Genomic DNA, 18,947 nt, shown 5'->3' with positions numbered 1-18,947 from the left:
TTACCCTAACTTGCCTAATTAACCTAGCCTTTAAATGTCAACCTTAAGGCTAACCGTAAGCCTTTAAATGTCACTTTAAGTGGAATACTAGCACCTTATAAAATATTATGTACTGTCATCATGGCAAACAGGAAAGTAATCAGTTTTTAGAAATTAGTTATTATGTTTAGAAATGTGTTGAAAATTGTATGTACATTTTAGGACTCTTATAAAAAAACTGTGATTGGAAGTACCAATATCCCCATAAATTCTTATAATGTGCTCAACTGGGTATATATTATGAATTGGATTTAAAAATATTATGTTCATGAACTCTGATGGAAACACATTTACTGAAAAAAATGATGCACATCAAAATCATCTTAGGATTTTTCCTCAACTGATAATTTGATTGTATAACTAGATTAACCAGTGAACTGATCACCTCCTCAACACTATCTCAGATGGTAGAACTCTCTTATACAGTTATTTTTTACAAACATTAGGCACTGCTGCCAAATATGTTTATTTTGGTGTTTACCATTTACTGGTCTGAGGTGTAACTGATTTGCTATGGAGGAAAAAATAGATTTCTTTTATTATTATTCATAAGTGACCCTGCCTGGACCACACCGCCTTATGTTTTTTTTTGGCAATAGACAAAAATACATTGAATGGGTCTAAATTATCGATTTTTCTTTTATGCCAAAAATCATATTTGAATATTAAGAAAAGATCATGTTACATGAATATATTTAGTAAATTTCCTTCTGTAAATGTATCAAAACTCATTACTACAGGGTTTCCGCAGGGTCTTAAAAAGTCTTAAATTGGCTGTTCTAGGTCTTAAATATTTTTGCACAGGTCTTATTTTTCCAATGCCCATGTAACGATACATCTAATGCTCATTTAAATTCTTTTTTATTGTTGTTGCTAGGTTTTCGTGGTGTTCTTTATTTCACTAGTCTAATTATAATTTGCGGTATTACAACTACAAATGAGGTCAACATGCAAAAGAGTGGAGGAACTATAACGTCACCTTGTAAGCTAATCGGCTGCTAGCATAAAACTGGTTCCCTCGATAAAATCCCCTTAGGATTTTTCCATAGGCTTTTCGAAGTTTGCTAATAATAAGCTCTATGTTCAAACACTGTTCGTTACACTTACACGTTTTGTCCAGGCGAATAATCCTCACACGAAAATACAACGTTTAGCACTTTTGCATCTTAAATGCAAACGCAAGAATTGAAAAGCTAACATTAGGCTATAAATGGACTACAGTGCCTTCGGGGTGCTCGCCTGTGACCTCAGCACCACCCTGCTACAGACAACTTTTCTAGCTTTTTTTTGAAATACGGTCCATGACAAATAGTTAATCTCTCTGTTTATTATATTATAATCCACGCTATATATTATAAACAAATAAATATGCAAAAACACATAGACCTACGTGCCTTTTGGATCGTTTTTAGGTGGGAAATACATCTGTTTTGCTTTACGGTTGTTGGAAAAGTTTTAAAACTGTGTGTATAAATGTGCCTACATAGTATTATCATAATACATTTAAATAAGTGTATCGCTCGCGTGCTTACAGCCCGCTTACCTGACAGACGACAGAAATTAGGTGTGAGGGACAAGTCTTTCAAATGCCTGCAAGTTCCATCATGGATCGAGAACAACATTTAATATTCTTCTTTTGTCACTAAGTACAGCAAAAAGCAGCCGATACAGTCACATATGCTATACATTTTATGGAGGAGTGTAAATATTGCAGTGCGGAATTTTTGTGTCTTGTGTTTCCTCTTCCTTTCGTGCTTTTGCTCTCCAGAGATCCTCATGTTAAATTCGTTATCCCAAGAATGTTGATGTGGTTTATATATTGCTACACTGTTTATTATCAATACACGAAAACCTAAAAGTAAGGTAAATTCTATAATAAATACTAGTGTTTTTGAGTGTTAGGTATACTGCCTATGTTTTAGGCTATTATTTACAATAGTGAACTGATAAAATGAAATACAGTGTAGTTTTACTACAGTAAAGTGTGGTGAATTGTAGTCAAATATACGCAATATTGTAAAAAAAAAACTACAGCACTGGGTAGTTTGTTTATATTACACTTGTTATGTTGCAATAGCAACTATAGTCTTACCACAGCAGAGTAATTGAAGTACTTTACTATAGTACTGTTCAAAACACTGTAGCCTACATGCCAATATATGTGTTCAGGGGCCCTGTGGAACAGCTTTTCCTCAAAATGAAGAGGATGACAGGGTAAATGTCCTCCAAAATCTCATCAACAATGTGGCAGACAACATATACTAGTTCATTTCATTTGAGTTGCCATGATAAAATGGGATTGATAGTGAGGTTTATTTGAAGAGTGAATAGTAAAGTATGCTATAATATCATATCAAGTTTTTCCCTATTTTCTATCACAGTTACATTTCTGCTTGCATTAGTTATATTTCAATGTTTTTTATTTTATTAGTATGGTGCACCTTTTGGATGTTTAATAAATGTTTTAAAAATAAAAGTATTCTCTGTATGAAACTGAAAATATCTCATCATGTAACATACAGCCAAAAATGTTATGCTTTATTAGATTAAAAATGTAATATGTAATTCTATTTTAGTATTTTGGTTATTGTTAATAAATAGTGTACTAATATAAATCGTATCAAGAAGCACGAAATGAATAAGGAACACAAGACACGCATTGTGAGTCTGCATATAATGTCACTGAGCGAGCAGTGTACTGAGAGCGTGAAAAAAAATGTGTGTGTGAGCAGCACATATTTGAGAGTGAGAAAATTTGTGCGTGAGTAGCGCATTACATTTGAGAGCTCGCATGCAGTTTTGTCCACAAACAGGAAATCGGTGCACGAACAAAGAGATTCACTCGCTCGTATTACATGAATGCGCTCTTGACTTGTAATACTGCACCTCACGACTTTTGTCAGTGAAATAACACCATAGCGGAGCATTTGATTTGAGTTGAATATGAAACACTGAAGATATTTTGTCTGAAACGGGTACGACTGTACAGACATCTCTATGATCGGTCTATGCGTGATTATAGGGAGAACCAGATGACCAATAATTCTTGGCTAGAAATTGCAACAGTGGTGGGAAAGGAGGAAAGTTTTTGGAAAAGTTTGGAAAAACCTGAGGGATAAGTTTGTTAAAACAAAAAAAGAGCCCCCCCCCAAAAAAAATATTCAATGATGTTAATGATATTACTTGGTTCCGGAAACTTTCTACTTCTCTTTTTATTTGTCTGATTTTACTGTCAGTTTCTTTTGACCGCCCTGTCATTTAAAAAAATATCTCTATGGCGAACACATCAGGTATAAAAGCCTCGTCCGTTTTGTGAGGTGCGCGATGCCGCATCAGCCGTAAGATGTTTGTTTGTTTGTATTTTTCTGTAGTTCAATGATGCATCCAACCTGTCTTCAGTACTGTTCAATTTGAATATATTTATTTTAACACTAATTTTGTGATTTTGCATTTTCTTTTTATGTGTATGCGTGTTTTTGATATTGTGATATAGGTCTTAAATTTAATACTTAATGGTCTTAAAAAGTCTTAAATTTGACATTATGATATCTGCAGAAACCCTGTACTAGGGCCAGACTGAATCTGCAGACATTGTGTTATATATTTTTTTTTTAAATCTGTGGATTTATGCAGGAATTATTTTGGTAGTATCGTAAAAGCTTAATATATGAAATAAAAAATATCTTTTTAACTTTTATTTAATGTTTACAATGCAAATCCATCTAGATATATTATTTGATAGAGCAAATAAATGCATCTACTAAAAGACAAAAAATATTACTTTACAAACTATTGTAAACAAATCAGATGAATGTTTTCATATTAGTCAGTAATATAACTGAAATTAATTAAAAAACTGAAGAAACATTAATTTACACACATTTACACGGGTAAATAAACAGACTCAATGATGAGCTAAAAATCTACAGATTTCTGCGCGCACAGATTCCGTGTGGGCCTACTCATTACTGATTAGTAATGGCAGTTTTGTCGGTATTTCGATTTTTTTGATGTTTTGAACCCTCAGATTAATTTTTTTATTTTAAAAAATGACATTTAAGACATATATCAGTGTAATTTCTTAGTCTTCTCAATTTGCCTTCTATTGAACACATAAAAATGGAAACTGCATTTTATATATATATCTATTTTTGAGCATAATGTAAATTCACAACTTTGGATGGGCTCATAGCTAGCCACTGTTTTTAACCTGCCTTCTTCATTTCCTGTTCTACCAGCTGTGGGATGCAGTAGAGGGATCTTTACGGTGCAGTAATGAAGATGGAGTTTCTGGAATTACAGCCTTGGCTTTTCTTAACAACAGGTGCATTTCACAACAACCTGAATTGCATGCATATGCCACACCAGTTTCACACCAGCTCGCATTCTCCTGCTAACAGTGATGTTTTCTTTTGCAGAATTGTCGCAGCCCGATTAAATGGCTCACTGGATTTTTTCACAGTGGAGATCAACAAGCCACTCGGGTTGCTGCAATATCGAGGTGAGGCATGTCTTTGTGTATTCGGCAAAGGATATTAAAACACTTTTGCTTTAAAAACCTGCAAATATCAGGGAATGTAGTGAATTTTCCTGCCAGAAAATGTAATGAATGTTGAAGTGTAATGTATACTCATTAACGTTTTCATTTTTTGACAATTCTCTAATTGTAGTGTTTGAAAACTAAAAAATAAAACTTAAAAAAAATTTTTAACGTCCTGGAATTTCATTATACGTACAAACCATTAAATTATGCAAAATATTAAGAGGATAACAAATTTATTAAATGTATGTAAAGTTTTATATTTGTAGTTTACTTTGCAGTATGTGTGATTTCCACTGGCAAAAGTCAAAATCATTATTATTAACCTAAAATGGGAGGATATACACTTACAGTGACTGACCGGGAAAATGAATTTTAAGCGCTTAACTGATACATTTCTTTTGCATCAGGACCACCAGGCCGAGGTAGTCTACCACCGTCCCCCTGTTACAGCAGTGAGGATGTGATCAGCTGTCAGCTCACTCGCTCAGTACAGTGTGCCCATCAGAAACCCATCACTGTGCTGAAAGCTGCTGCTGGCAGAGTGGTCACCGGCAGCCAGGACCATACAGTCAGGGTAAGATCATTTATATATAGCACGCACACATATTCATTACAATAGCTTGAGAAATTGAGAAGCAAAGTAAGCAACACTTGTCTAATAAAGTTTACCGAAAATATTAGGCACTAAAGCTTCATGTAGGCACAGATTCTGATTCCTACAGTTAACGCATACCTGCTTTTTATTTAATCTAATTCAGTTCAATTCAAGTTTATTTGTAAACACTTTTCACAATAATTATCATTTTAATTCCTTTATAGGTGTATCGTTTGGAGGATTCCTGTTGCCTCTTCACCCTGCAGGGCCACTCAGGTGGTATAACCGCCATCTACATAGACCAGGTCAGAAGCACACCACTATATCACACGTGCATATCTTGTGCAAGACTGCTGTGATTGATTGATTGATTTGACAATGAATGGACAAATACATTAATGTGTGGTTGGTAGGTGGATTTATGGGTGGATAGTTAGATAGGTGGATACATTAATAAATGGTGCATACATGGTTTGATACATGGGGGATGATAAATTGGTGGACTCATTGTTGGATAAATGGGTAAATATTAGGCATGGGCCGGTATAAGATTCTGATGGTACGATAAACTTGGATAAAAATATCACGGTTTCACAGTATCATGGTATTGTGATTACTGCTATAAAATATGTTTTTTTTTTATGTCTGGGTAAAAACACAACAACTTTTTGTCAATATATTTTATTTTAAGAAACATTTAAAGTTGTTTGGAACAGTAAACATGTCAGGCTAAATAACAAAAATAAATCATTGATTAAAATCAACTGCTTTATCCTTCACTTCCGCGAATTGGTGAAGTTTTTTCCTCGCTGCTGTCACCACTGGCTTGCATGGTTCGGGACTTGTAGAGCTGCGCACCGATGGATTTGCTCTTCTGTGTTTGGACTCTCAGTAGTGATTATTAAACCACACTGAACTGAACTAAACTGAACTGAACTTAAACTCTGAAAACTGGACTGACACTGTTTCAATTCACTATAATCTTCTATGTGAAGCTGCTTTGACACAATCTACATTGTAAAAGCGCTATACAAATAAAGATAAATTGAATTTAATTGAATTAAAAAGTAAAACATTAAATTAAAATTACATATACTGTAGGAATGGTTTAACAGGAATATTTAGTGGTTTTAAAACGCTGACTTTTCCAAAACCACGGTAAACCTTGAAACTGGTTATCCCATGCCTAGTAAATACATAGATGTATTGTTGTTGGATACATGAATGAACACATGGAGGATACATAGATGTATGGTTGGATGGAAGCATATTTTGATGGATGGAAGGATGTAATAATAATAATGGATGGATATGTTGATGGAAAGATAAGATATCTATATTCAGGGTTTCCAAGGTCATGACATTTTTAAAGGTCTATTCCAGACATTGAAAGTCAGGGGATTTTATATGCGTTTCGTCCAGGTCATGGAATATCAGGAAAATCAAGAGTTTGTCATTTTAAAGTTTTACTTATATTTTTATCTTGCATCCCAATTTATTATAATGTATTTTTCTATATTGTGTCTTTGTTAGGCTATTATTTTATTCCTGTTCTCACTTGTCACCAGGCTGAACTTGTTAAAATACTGTCTGTGGCTATTTTTTGTCTGCTCAGTGCTCAACCAGTCCCTCCTAGACTTTGCTAAATTAAATGACAATTTTTGCAGCCTATATGACTTTTCTAAAAATTTGTGGCATTATTTGCAGCATTTGTTGTGTTATTTTGCTGTGAAAACATACACAAAATTACACATCTTAGTAGTATTCTTTTTTTACCTCAAGATCTGCTCAACAGAACTTCTGACTTCTGTTTTTCTATTCATTACAAGTCATGAAAAAAAAAATTTTAGTCAGTGAAATTCAGGGAAAAGTCATGACATTTTACATTTGGCTTAGAATGGGAACCATGTATATTAATTGATGGATGAATGGGTGGATAGATGGGTAAATAATTCAATTTTCTGTTATTACTATAGTAAGCACATGCTACAGGAGCACTAAAATAAAGTGTTACCTATTCTCTCCAACACTAATGTCCTTCTGTGCTTTGTTATAGACTATGGTTCTAGCCAGTGGAGGCCAAGACGGAGCCATCTGTGTGTGGGATGTCCTTACTGGCAGCCGGGTGAGCCACGTGTACGGTCATCGGGGTGATGTCACTTCACTGGTTTGCACAACATCCTGCATCATTAGCAGCGGTTTGGATGACCTCATTTGCATTTGGGACCGAAGCACAGGCATTAAGCTCTACTCAATACAACAGGTGCGTGATCGTGAGAGTTGAAGGGATAGTTCACATCAGATTCAACATTTATGGACTGTTGACTTGCTCGCAGGTGGTTTCAAACGAGTTCTTTCTTCTGTCGAACACTTTTGAAGAAAGCTGGAAACCTTTCACCATTGACTTTCGTAGTAGGAAAACAAACACTATGGAAGTCAATGGTTACAGAACATTTTTCGAAATATCTTAATTGTGTTGAACAGAAGAAAGAATCTGAAACAGAGTTGGAAAATAGCTTTTGTTGTAAATAAAAATACATCATCATCATCATCATCATCTTAAACAGTGTTGAAACAAATAAAGGGTGAATAAACGATGACCGAATATACATTTTTGGGTGAACTATCCCTTTAAGACAACATGAATCATTCAACAAAATGAGCATTTTACACAGATATTCTCGTGTTTCAGGAGGTGGGATGTGGGGCCAGTCTGGGGGTGATTTCTGAAAACCTGCTGGTGACGGGAGGACAGGGCTGTGTGTCGTTTTGGGACCTGAACTATGGTGACCTGCTGCAGACGGTGTACCTAGGGCCAAGCAGCGAAGGTCAGAGCGTACGGCAGCTTCTGGTTTTGGACAACGCCGCCATCATCTGTGACTTTGGTAGCGAGCTCAGTCTGGTCTATGTGCCCTCTGTTCTGGAGAAGCTGGACTGAACACAAACACACACAAACAGCAGCCTGCAGATTTTCAGAGCGGCTGGCAACCCAAGCACTCACCCTTTAAAGAGCGTCACCGCTGGGTCACTGCACACATGAATGGCGTTTACATGTCCTCTAATTGTGCATCCTACACTTAGTAGGGAGAAAGCGAATGAGTTCTAGCACATCTGAGCCGGATGAAATCTTCTTTTCTTGCCGTTCATCAGACCTGAACGTTTTTTAACTTTTTGCTAGAATTTCATTCAGATTATTCTGTGTGAATTCAGATATGAGGGTGTTAAAAAAAAAGCTGCTGACAGCGAGAGGTGGCTCTCCTGCCCTGCCTTAAGATGCCCGTGTGTGTGAGTATGTGTGTATGATGGTGAATGCTGTCCAGCACTAAGAATCACCTTAATGTTTGCAAGAATGAATGGTGGTGGATGGGGCAGAAAAAGGCAGAGTTTAGTCCTGCTGAAAGGAGGGTTCCTTTGCGATTGAATCTCATGAGAGCTGTAGAAATGTACAGGTTCTCCTTCACCCCGTAATCAAAAGAATTGTCAGAGCTTTGATTACAGTGCAAGTCCTGTATCATAATAACCGCATAGGAAGATGAACCATTGGTCAGGAAAAGCTATTTTGGGGTCATTATTTTTACAATATATGTACACACACACACACACACACACACACACACACACACACAATACATGTTATTGTAACTTATTACTAAATTATAACTAAATTATTAATCTTTTTCAATTCACAACTGTAAGTCTAAAGGGGGTTGCACACCGGATGAGCCGCTCAGCGCAAGGACACGACAGTTGGAAGTATTGCACACCAGATGCGCACAATCGAATGCTATTTAATATGAAACTATTCAGATGTCGCTGTGTGGCATGGCAGAAATATGAATAGTGTCCTGAGTCGTAACTGGGCGCCGATGTGCGTACCCTAGGGCTGGGCTATATGGCAAAAATGCAATCTCGATAATTATTTTCCATTTCTGACTATATATATTTCAATATAAGTTTTTAATGCTTACAGATTTAAAAGAGTACATTAACAATGACTTAAGCCACAAAAATTAGAGAGTCCACTAAATGACAACATTTTCAGCTGATAATTTTTCATTGCCTGAAAATTCGGTACAATAATATCAACGCACTTCTAGATTGTCATTGTTGCACATTTCTGCTGTGTGATTGGCTCTTAGATCAATACAGAGTAAAAAAAAGTCCAGAGCTTTTCATTGTTATTGACATCAATTATATCACGATTCGATACAATATCGTTTATCGGCCCAGCCCTAGCATACCCAGATACAAGTCTATGTTTAGAATACTAAAATGCTGGGCGGTGCGGTGTCAAGCGGCGCATTCAGTGTGCGACCCTCATAAGCATAATTGAATTTTTGCTAATGTAACAGATCTTAACGTCCTTACAGGATGATTTTCATTCTTTTATCAAAGTGTTCATTTTTTAAATGAAAGAAAGTGTGCTACATTTTCACTAAATACTGTCACCGTGCAAATAATAGACAACCGATTATATTTGCGACCCGTTGTTTCTTATTTTCTTTTGATTTTGGGGTGAAACATCCGGATGCTGTGTTTTCTGTGAATGGTCGCGTTATCAAAAAGCATACTGTACGTCTGAAACTCTGGGGAAAAGGCGAGAGAGGATATCTATCTTTTTAATATTGAGATCAATTATTTATTAGTGACATTTTTAACAATTTGTATTCGAATTTGAAACTTCTAGAGAAGTTAAAGCGGAGACGTGGTCATCATTTTTAACACACACCAAAAGCTTTGACTAACTTACGCCATAATAATAATATGATAATATTGACATTTTTGGTGTAGTTTCGGTCTTTGTGGGGTAGCCAGAGACATGAGAAAGCCAGATGTTCTCATTCCAGCTCTGCCTTAAACACAATAGAAATGTTCATTGGTGCACATTATGATGTACATGTATTACGAGTCACCCAAAGTCATATTAATAGAAATGCAGCAGATTTTAGGCTGGAAGGTGATGGATAGGGCTGCTTTTTTTATTATTAGATGTTTCTATTTTCTTATTGCGTTTTTGTTGTAGAGCAGTTTACAGGTTTCACTGAGATTACGTTGACATTAGTTGTTACTGTACATTTTATTTTGCGCCCTGTAACCAGGCACAGTGGATGTGTGTATTTGATGAAATATTAGTGTATCCAATCCAGCCCTACAGAACCCGCACTAATATGTGCATCGGTTCGGCTTGTTTGTTTTAATACAGCCATATCAATCAAATAATTGATTGTTTTTCCCTGATGTTCTAGTACTGGGATTGGTACAAATGCACATTTGTTGTCCCAAGAACTTAAACTGAAATACTAGAATGCACTGAGAAGACAGTAGCTGTGTTTTGTTGTTTTTTTGTTTTCTACACATAATTTAAGCTCATCAACATGTGCGCATCTGACTCATTTTGTGTATCTGACTCATTTTGTGTTTTAGTTTATGATTTGGTAAGAATATATGCCAAAATTTTCCCAATTTTCAATGCAAATAAGTCTTAGGTGGCTTTTACTGCACTTTAGAACTTTATTTTGATGCTTTAAATATTTGGGGGTTAAGGATTGTTTGTTTTATCATGTGTCCCCCCATTCTTTTGAAACTATTGTCCCCATAAACATTGACAAAAAATATTGATTTATGCAAGTAACTAAACTGCACATGCTCACTCAATTATTAGCCATGTTTTGTGAATGTAAATATTAATTCGTTTTGATGAGAAGATTAGTTTTGCAATCTCAAACAATGTAGTAACATTTGGCCCCTATTTTTGTGCGATTTTCGTTTTTTTATATATATACGTTTGTCATTGGGTTTGTGATTGTGGCATTGATATGGCTGAACTTTCACAAGAGTGCGTGAGGCTGATGTGTGTAATGCAAAGATGCTCAAAAATCATCATCAAAATCATAAAAAATAGCAATCATTTTAATTTAATGTGTGGCCAGTTATCACGAAAAGAACGAAAGCAGACTGCAGTAGTCCAGAATTTATCTGTTTGTTTATGGAGCCAAGTCAGTATGAAAAATGTTACATTTACAAAATAAATTTCATACACCATTCACATTTACAAAATTTAATTTGCAAATTCAAAACAAAATTCGTAAATACGCAAATCCAATTTCATAAATTCAAAACACAATTTGTAATACGCAAACCCAAATCGTAAATTCAAAACAATTCATAAATACGCAAAATCCAATTCGTAAAGTCAAAACACAATTCGTAAATTCAAAACAATTCATAAATACGCAAAATCCTATTCGTAAATTCAAAACACAATTCGTAAATACGCAAATCCAAATCATAAATTCAAAACAATTCATAAATACGCAAAATCCAATACGTAAATTCAAAACACAATTCGTAAATACGCAAATCCAAATCGTAATTTCAAAACAATTTATAAATACGCAAAATCCAATTCGTAAATTCAAAACACAATTCGTAAGTACGCAAATCCAAATCGTAAATTCAAAACAACTCATAAATACGCAAAATCCAATACGTAAATTCAAAACACAATTCGTAAATACGCAAATCCAAATCGTAATTTCAAAACAATTCATAAATACGCAAAATCCAGTTCGTAAATTCAAAACACAATTCGTAAATACGCAAATCCAAATTGTAAATTCAATATATTCATAAATACGCAAATCCGATTCGTAATTTAAAAACGCAATTCTTAAATATTCAAATCTGATTCGTAATTTAAAAACACAATTTGTAAATACGCAAATCCAAATTGTAAATTCAAAACAATTTATAAATACGCAAATCCGATTCGTAATTTAAAAACGCAATTCATAAATAATCAAATCCGATTTGTAATTTCAAAACACAATTCGTAAATACGCAAATCCAATTGGTAAATTCAAAACGATTCATAAATTCTCAAATCTGATTCGTAATTTCAAAACACAATTCATAAATACGCAAAACACAATTCATAAATATGCAAAATCCGATTTGTAAATTAAAAACAGAATTCGTAAATATGCAAATCCAATTTGTAGATTCAAAACAATCCATAAATATGCAAATCTGATTTGTAAATTCAAAATCCAATTAATAAATGCACAAAATCATATTCGTAAATTAAAAACACAATTCGTAAATACAGAAATCCGATTTGTAATATCAAAACAATCCATATGCAAATCCAATTCGTAAATTCAAAACACAATTCTTAAATACGCAAAATTTAATTTGTAAATTAAACTATTAGTAAATATCCAATTCATGAATTCAAACCACAATTCATAAATAAATTCAATTCATAAATGCCCAAAAAGCACACATCCCAGTCATTTGGGCAAGTATTTATGATTTTTACTTGTGAATTCACAAATTGTTTTGAATTTACGAATTGGATTTTGTAAATGTGAAACGTGCTGTGCATGAATGAGTTTTATTTTTGAAAATGTGTTATGTTTGACCCTCATCTGGCTCCATACTTATTAGAGTGGTTAGAAATAGGTCTCAGACTATGAGATTGCATATTAACCACGTGAGAACCAACTGCTGAGAGAAGACAATGATTTATTATCATTGGAATGTTTATACTGAAAGCATCATTTACTTGATGGCCATAAACAATGTCAGCTGTTTTTAGTGTATTGTGAGGAGTGAAATAGCACCACGCTCCATTGTGTTCTTTTCACTCTCCCTTCTCAGAGGAGTACATTCCTAGACATGATTCGATGTTTGAGGTGTTGAAGTGAAATACCGCTCTCGACTTGCTGTATCTTTTACTGCTGCTGAAGTAGAAGTGGGGTGGAGGATGTTTTAAAGTGATGTGAAATGCCTGAATGTTGCACTGTTTTATAAGATGGGGAGGGGGCAGAGAGAGACTGATTGGGTGTAAATATTGTTTTTGTTTAGTTTTTTTTTGTTGGGGGGCTGCTCTGCCCTCTTCTCAATCTTTCCCAAATACACTACACAGTGTAACCAGACAGTAGAGGATGTAACTAATGCTCTGTTCTATTTTTAACACAGGAAAAAAAAACCTTTGTACTAATTTGCAAATAAAAGGCTTTCATACATTTTTTTGTTAGATTGTTTCATTTTATTGTTGTTTTCTTATGCTAAACTATTTTATTAAAGTATTTTTCAAGGTTAAAATCAACAGTATATTGACCAATCATGTTCTGTAGAAATCTACGTTGACATTCTTCTCTAACCAGTCCCCGTTGATTGAGATCATTCCAATAATCTATATCAATATCTTTATCAGATGCTAGATTTAGTTAGCCAAAAATCTAAAGGCTAAAAAAAGGTCATTCTTATAGGTACATTCTAAAACTACCTGTTGTTAAAACCTATTAAGAAATATTTGCGAATGATGAAATTATATTTAAAGTAATTAAAAATAAATAAAATAATAATTTTTAAACTGCCATTCTTACATCCTGGACAAGCCCTCATATACTACGTACGACTGACTCCAAGTATCTAAAGAGCTAAAAAACAATTGATTCTTGTAGGTACCTTCTAAAATGATCAGTTGATAAACACAAAATTCAATTAATAAATTAAAAAAACAATTTGTAAATATGCAAATCAGATTCGTAATTTAAAAACACAATTCATAAACATGCAAATCCAATTCGTGAATTCAAAACAATTTATAAATACACAAATCCGATTCGTAATTTTAAAACACAATTCATAATTATGCAAAACAATTTGTAAATTCAAAATCTGATTCGTAAATTCAAAACACAATTCATAAATACGCAAAATCCAATTCTTAATTAATTCACAATTCATAAATACGCAAAACACAATTTGTTACCAGTTGATAAAACCCACTAAAAATATTTACGAAATAATATCCTAAAATATTATTTCCTTTTTGAACTGCCATTGTTACGTCCCGGACGAGCCCCCATATACAACGAACCGCTCCACGTATCTAAAGGGCTAAAAAACAATTGATCATTCTTGAAAGTACATTCTAAATCTACCAGTTTATAAAACCCACTAAAACATATTTACGAATTACAAAATAGTATCTTAAATATAATTTCCTTTTCGAACTGCCATTGTTATATCCCGGACGAGCCCCCATATACTATGACCAGCTTCAAGTATCTAAAGGGCTAAAAAAAACAAAAAAAACAAGTGATCATTCTTGTAGGTACATTTTAAAATTACCAGTTGATGAAACCCACTAAAAAATATTTACGAATTATGAAATAATATTTAAAATTTTATTTCCTTTTTGAACTGCCATTGTTCCATCACGGACGAGCCTCCATATACTAATACCCGCTTCAAGTATCTAAAGGGTTTAAAAACAAAAAAAATCAAGATGAATAACCTGCCCAGCTTCAGTTGTCTAGCAGAGGGACGCAAGTTTTCCTCAAGAATTGTACATTCCTCAAGGATGTACTTGGCAGCATCCTTTTTCTCTTCAATCCTGACCAATTGCCCAGTTTCAGCTAAAGAAACACACCCCCACAACATAATGCTGCCACCACCATGCTTCACAGTAGGTATGGTGTGCTTTGGGTGGTGTTGCTGTGTTTGATTTTTTTGGCAAACATAGCAATTGGAGTTCAGTTCAAACAGTTCAGTTTTGGTCTCATCAGACCATAGCACCTTTTGCTAAAAGCCCAAAGCAAGATTGGATATGACTTTTTTTTTTTTTTTTTTTTTTTTTTTTTTAGGAAAGGCTTCTTTTGTGCCACCCTGCCATACAGGCCAGCTTTGTGTAAAGCTTGGGGGATAGCTATCACATGCACAGACTGACCAGACCAAGCCTTAAAAAGCCTTGCAAGTGCTTGAAAGTTGCCTTTGGCCTCCTGGTGGCTTCTCCTACCAATGTCCTCTTGTCTCTGTTCGTCAATTTGGCTGGACGGCCTGATCCAGGCAATTTGCTGGTGATGCCATGCACTGGGCACTCTTTAATGATGCTTTGAACAGTACTCCGAGGGATAGATAAAGTCATTTAAATGTTTTTGTAGACTTCTAACCTGTCCCTTTCTACTTTATCCCGAAGGTCTTTTGAAAGCACTTTCCCAACCATGATGAGTTCTTTGCAGTGCCATGCACAGTGGCTTCTTCAAAAAACAGATTCTTTTATATTCAAGAAATCAACACCTCTCCTGCTGATGTCAGATAGAGAAATTCACCTGGAGTTTAATTTTAGATGTGATTGCTTGCACCTGAGCAAGTTTATAATGTTTTTTTCCCAAGTGGCTGATCACTTTACCAAACCAGGCATTTCACTCATTAATTTTGATTAATCTTTTGGCATTTATTTAAATTTAAATTTTTACAATAATGATGAGGATTATAAAAGTTAGATTTATTTTTGTTTTCCAGGACGTAATGTGAGAATGTGTATAGGTTTTCATAGGGTATGATTTTCTATAGGCACTGTATATGCCTATATATCTTCAATAGATCACTGGAACAGCGCAAAGTTCCATCCTGCTTTAAGCGCTCCACCATCATCCCAATCCCGAAGAAGCCAAAGATCACAGGACTCAATGACTACAGACCTGTGGCCTTAACATCTGTGGCCATGAAGTCATTCGAAAGACTGGTGCTAGCATATCTGAAGGACATCACTGGACCCCCTGCAGTTCGCCTATAGAGCAAACCGGTCTGTGGATGATGCAGTCAACATGGGACTGCATTATACCCTACAACATCTGGACAAACCAGGGAACTACGCAAGGATTCTGTTTGTGGACTTCAGTTCTGCCTTTAACACCATCGTCCCATCACTGCTTGAGTACAAACTGGCCCAGCTCTCTGTTCCTAGCTCTGTCTGTCAATGGATCACCAGCTTTCTGACAGATAGACAACAGCTAGTCAGAATGGGCAAAATCACATCCGACAGCCGCACCATCAGCACTGGTGCCCCCCAGGGATGTGTTCTTTCTCCACTGCTCTTCTCCCTGTACACCAACGACTGCACTGCAAAAGACCCCTCCATCAAACTCATTAAGTTTGCAGACGACACTACTGTTATCGGCCTCATCCAGAACGGTGACGAGTCTGCATACAGACAGGAGGTGGAGCGGCTGGCGTTATGGTGCAGATACAACAACCTGGAGCTGAACACGCTCAAAACAGTGGAGATGATAGTGGACTTCAGGAGAAACCCCCCTGCACTCCCCCCACTCACCATCATGAACAGCACTGTGGCTGCAGTAGAGTCATTCAGGTTCCTGGGCACCACCATCTCTCAGGATCTGAAGTGGGACATTCATATAGACTCTATTGTGAAGAAAGCCCAGCAGAGACTGTACTTCCTTCGTCAGCTGAGGAAGTTCAACCTGCCACAGGAGCTACTCGTACAGTTCTACTCAGCTGTCATCCAATCCATCCTCTGCACTTCAATCACCGTCTGGTTCGGCTCAGCTGCCAAAACCGACCTCCGTAGACTACAGCGAATAGTCCGGACTGCTGAACGAATCACTGACACAACCCTTCCTACACTTCAAGAACTGTACTCTTCCAGAGTGAGTAAAAGGGCTCGCAAAATCACTCTGGACGCCTCACACCCAGCACACTACCTGTTCGAACTGTTACCGTCTGGTCGGCGCTTCAGAGCACCAAGCACAAAAACAGCCAGACACAGGAAAAGTTTCTTTCCTCAGGCTGTATACCTTATGAACAGTTAAATATTCCCCTACTGTGCAATAAATATGTGCAATACTTTCTTATACGCACTTGTACACAGCACCTTATATCAATATACAATGCAATACTCTCTACATTCGCACTTGTACACAGCACCTTATAACCTGTATTTTTATAACAATCTGTACATACAACTCAACATCCAGGTTTCTTCACTAACCGCATCTGTTTAATGTTCATCATTTTTTATTATTATTTTATTTTATTTTTTTGTTTTGTTATTATTTTGTGTTGTCACTTGTCACTTTATGTACACTGGAAGCTTCTGTAGCCAAAACAAATTCCTTGTGTGTGTGAAGCACACTTGGCAATAAAACTGATTCTGATAAAACTGATTCTGATTCTGATATGTACACTGCAGGCTGCTTCATATACCACACAAAACAATTGTGATGTTATGGCAAGTTGTATTTTTTTCATCCCACTCCAAAAAGCTCAGTGATGGATGAATAATTTTAAGATACAGAACCGTCGGAAGATGAAAGAAAGTCAGTTTTAAGGTCCTTGACTTGGCCCCAAAAATCACAACCTGAGCATCTGATGCCAAATCCCCTCATGCAGGAGGAAAACCATCATCTTGAAGTTATAAATGTAAGTTTGTTTTGTATTACAATCTACTTTTTCAACATTTTCAGTGCCCTAATCATGACTCTGAACAAAACTTCTGATTGGTTGCTTTACAAGTTCAACTGACTTTTGGGAGTTCAGACTTTCTGATGTTGGTCTACAGAAGACTAAAGTGTTCCCTTTATATATTATTCATTCATTTTCCTTCGACTTATTCCCGCCAACTTATCCATCATATGCTTTACACAGCGGATGCCTTCCAGCTGCAACCCAGTACTGGGAAACATCCATACACACTCATACACTAGGGTTTATTCAATTTACCTATATCACATGTCCTTGGACTTTGGGGGAAACCGGAGCACCCAGAGGACATCCATGTGAAAATAGCAAGAACATGCAAACTTCACACTGTAACACCAACTGGCCCAGCCGGAACTTGAACCAGCGACCTTCTTGCTGTGAGGTGACAGTGCTAACCACTGAGGCACCATGTCGCCCCCCTTATATATATTTTATATATTTGACTATTTTACCATTGCTGGGGATTTTAATATTCACATTGATAATCCAGAAATCAATGCTGTAAAAGAACTGATGACTGTTTTGAACACTTTTGATCTGACTCAGCATGTTCAAGGACCCACACACAATCGTGGACACACTCTTGATCTACTTATAACTAAGGGTTTACACATTTCATCAACTGTTGTTAAGGATGTTGCACTATCTGATCATTTCTGTATTTTCTTTGATATATTGATCACTCCAGCTATTAAAGACAGATCTGTCTCTGTCAGAAAGAGATGCATAAATGAGAACACTAATGAGCAGTTTATGAAGGCCATATCGCTAGCACCAAGTATATCTGCAGACTCTGTTGATTCTCTTCTTGATTTGTTTAACTCTAAAGTTAAGAATGTCATAGATGACATTGCTCCTGTTAAAGCCAAGAAGATAACTAGCAGCCAAAGGGGTTCCTGGACTAGGTCCCCAAGAATTCAAATGACGAAAAGACAGTGCAGAAAAGCTGAGCGTATGTGGAGAAAGACGAAACTAGTAGTCCATTATAATATCTATAAAGACAGTCTTCGTGCTTTTAATATGGAACTAAAAACTGCTAGGCAGACTTTCTTTTCAAGCCTTATAAACAGCAACGTAAACAATGCTCGTAAACTCTTTGCAACGATAGAGAAACTCACAACCCCCCCCAGTCGGATTCCCAGTGAGCTACTCTCTGAAAGCAAATGTAATGAGTTTGCTCATTTCTTTACTGACAAGATCAATAATATCAGAAAGGCAATCAGCTCATCCAATCAGCCAAATTGTGTCGACGTCAGACTAGCTCAACCACAACTTAAGAAATCAGACATTATGTCCGATTTCATGGCAATTAATGGCAAAATCTTAAAAGAAATTGTGCAAATTATGAAAACATCAACCTGCAGTCTCGACACGCTCCCCACATCATTCTTTAAAACGGTATTTACCTGCTTAGAAATGGATCTTCTAAAAGTGGTAAATGCTTCACTTCTCTCTGGGTTTTTTCCTAACTCA

The 18,947-nt window shown here is 35.9% G+C and overlaps 1 protein-coding gene across 2 annotated transcripts in view; it reads left to right on the top strand.

The window, feature by feature from the left end:
* The window catches only part of scap (SREBF chaperone), a 47,585-nt gene extending 34,378 nt beyond the window's left edge, over positions 1 to 13,207 (top strand). For both annotated transcript variants that reach the window (XM_056474714.1, XM_056474713.1), the window contains exons 18-23: positions 4,278 to 4,363; positions 4,458 to 4,540; positions 4,990 to 5,156; positions 5,402 to 5,482; positions 7,234 to 7,440; positions 7,870 to 13,207. In XM_056474714.1, coding sequence (XP_056330689.1) covers positions 4,278 to 4,363; positions 4,458 to 4,540; positions 4,990 to 5,156; positions 5,402 to 5,482; positions 7,234 to 7,440; positions 7,870 to 8,115 — 870 coding nt within the window. In that variant the 3' untranslated portion in view covers positions 8,116 to 13,207. The remainder of the gene's footprint in view (positions 1 to 4,277; positions 4,364 to 4,457; positions 4,541 to 4,989; positions 5,157 to 5,401; positions 5,483 to 7,233; positions 7,441 to 7,869) is intronic.
* Positions 13,208 to 18,947: the final 5,740 nt, after the last annotated feature.

This window comes from Danio aesculapii, chromosome 16 (assembly GCF_903798145.1).
Source record: "Danio aesculapii chromosome 16, fDanAes4.1, whole genome shotgun sequence".
Taxonomy (NCBI): domain Eukaryota; kingdom Metazoa; phylum Chordata; class Actinopteri; order Cypriniformes; family Danionidae; genus Danio; species Danio aesculapii.
This window is presented reverse-complemented; position numbering and strand designations above follow the sequence as displayed.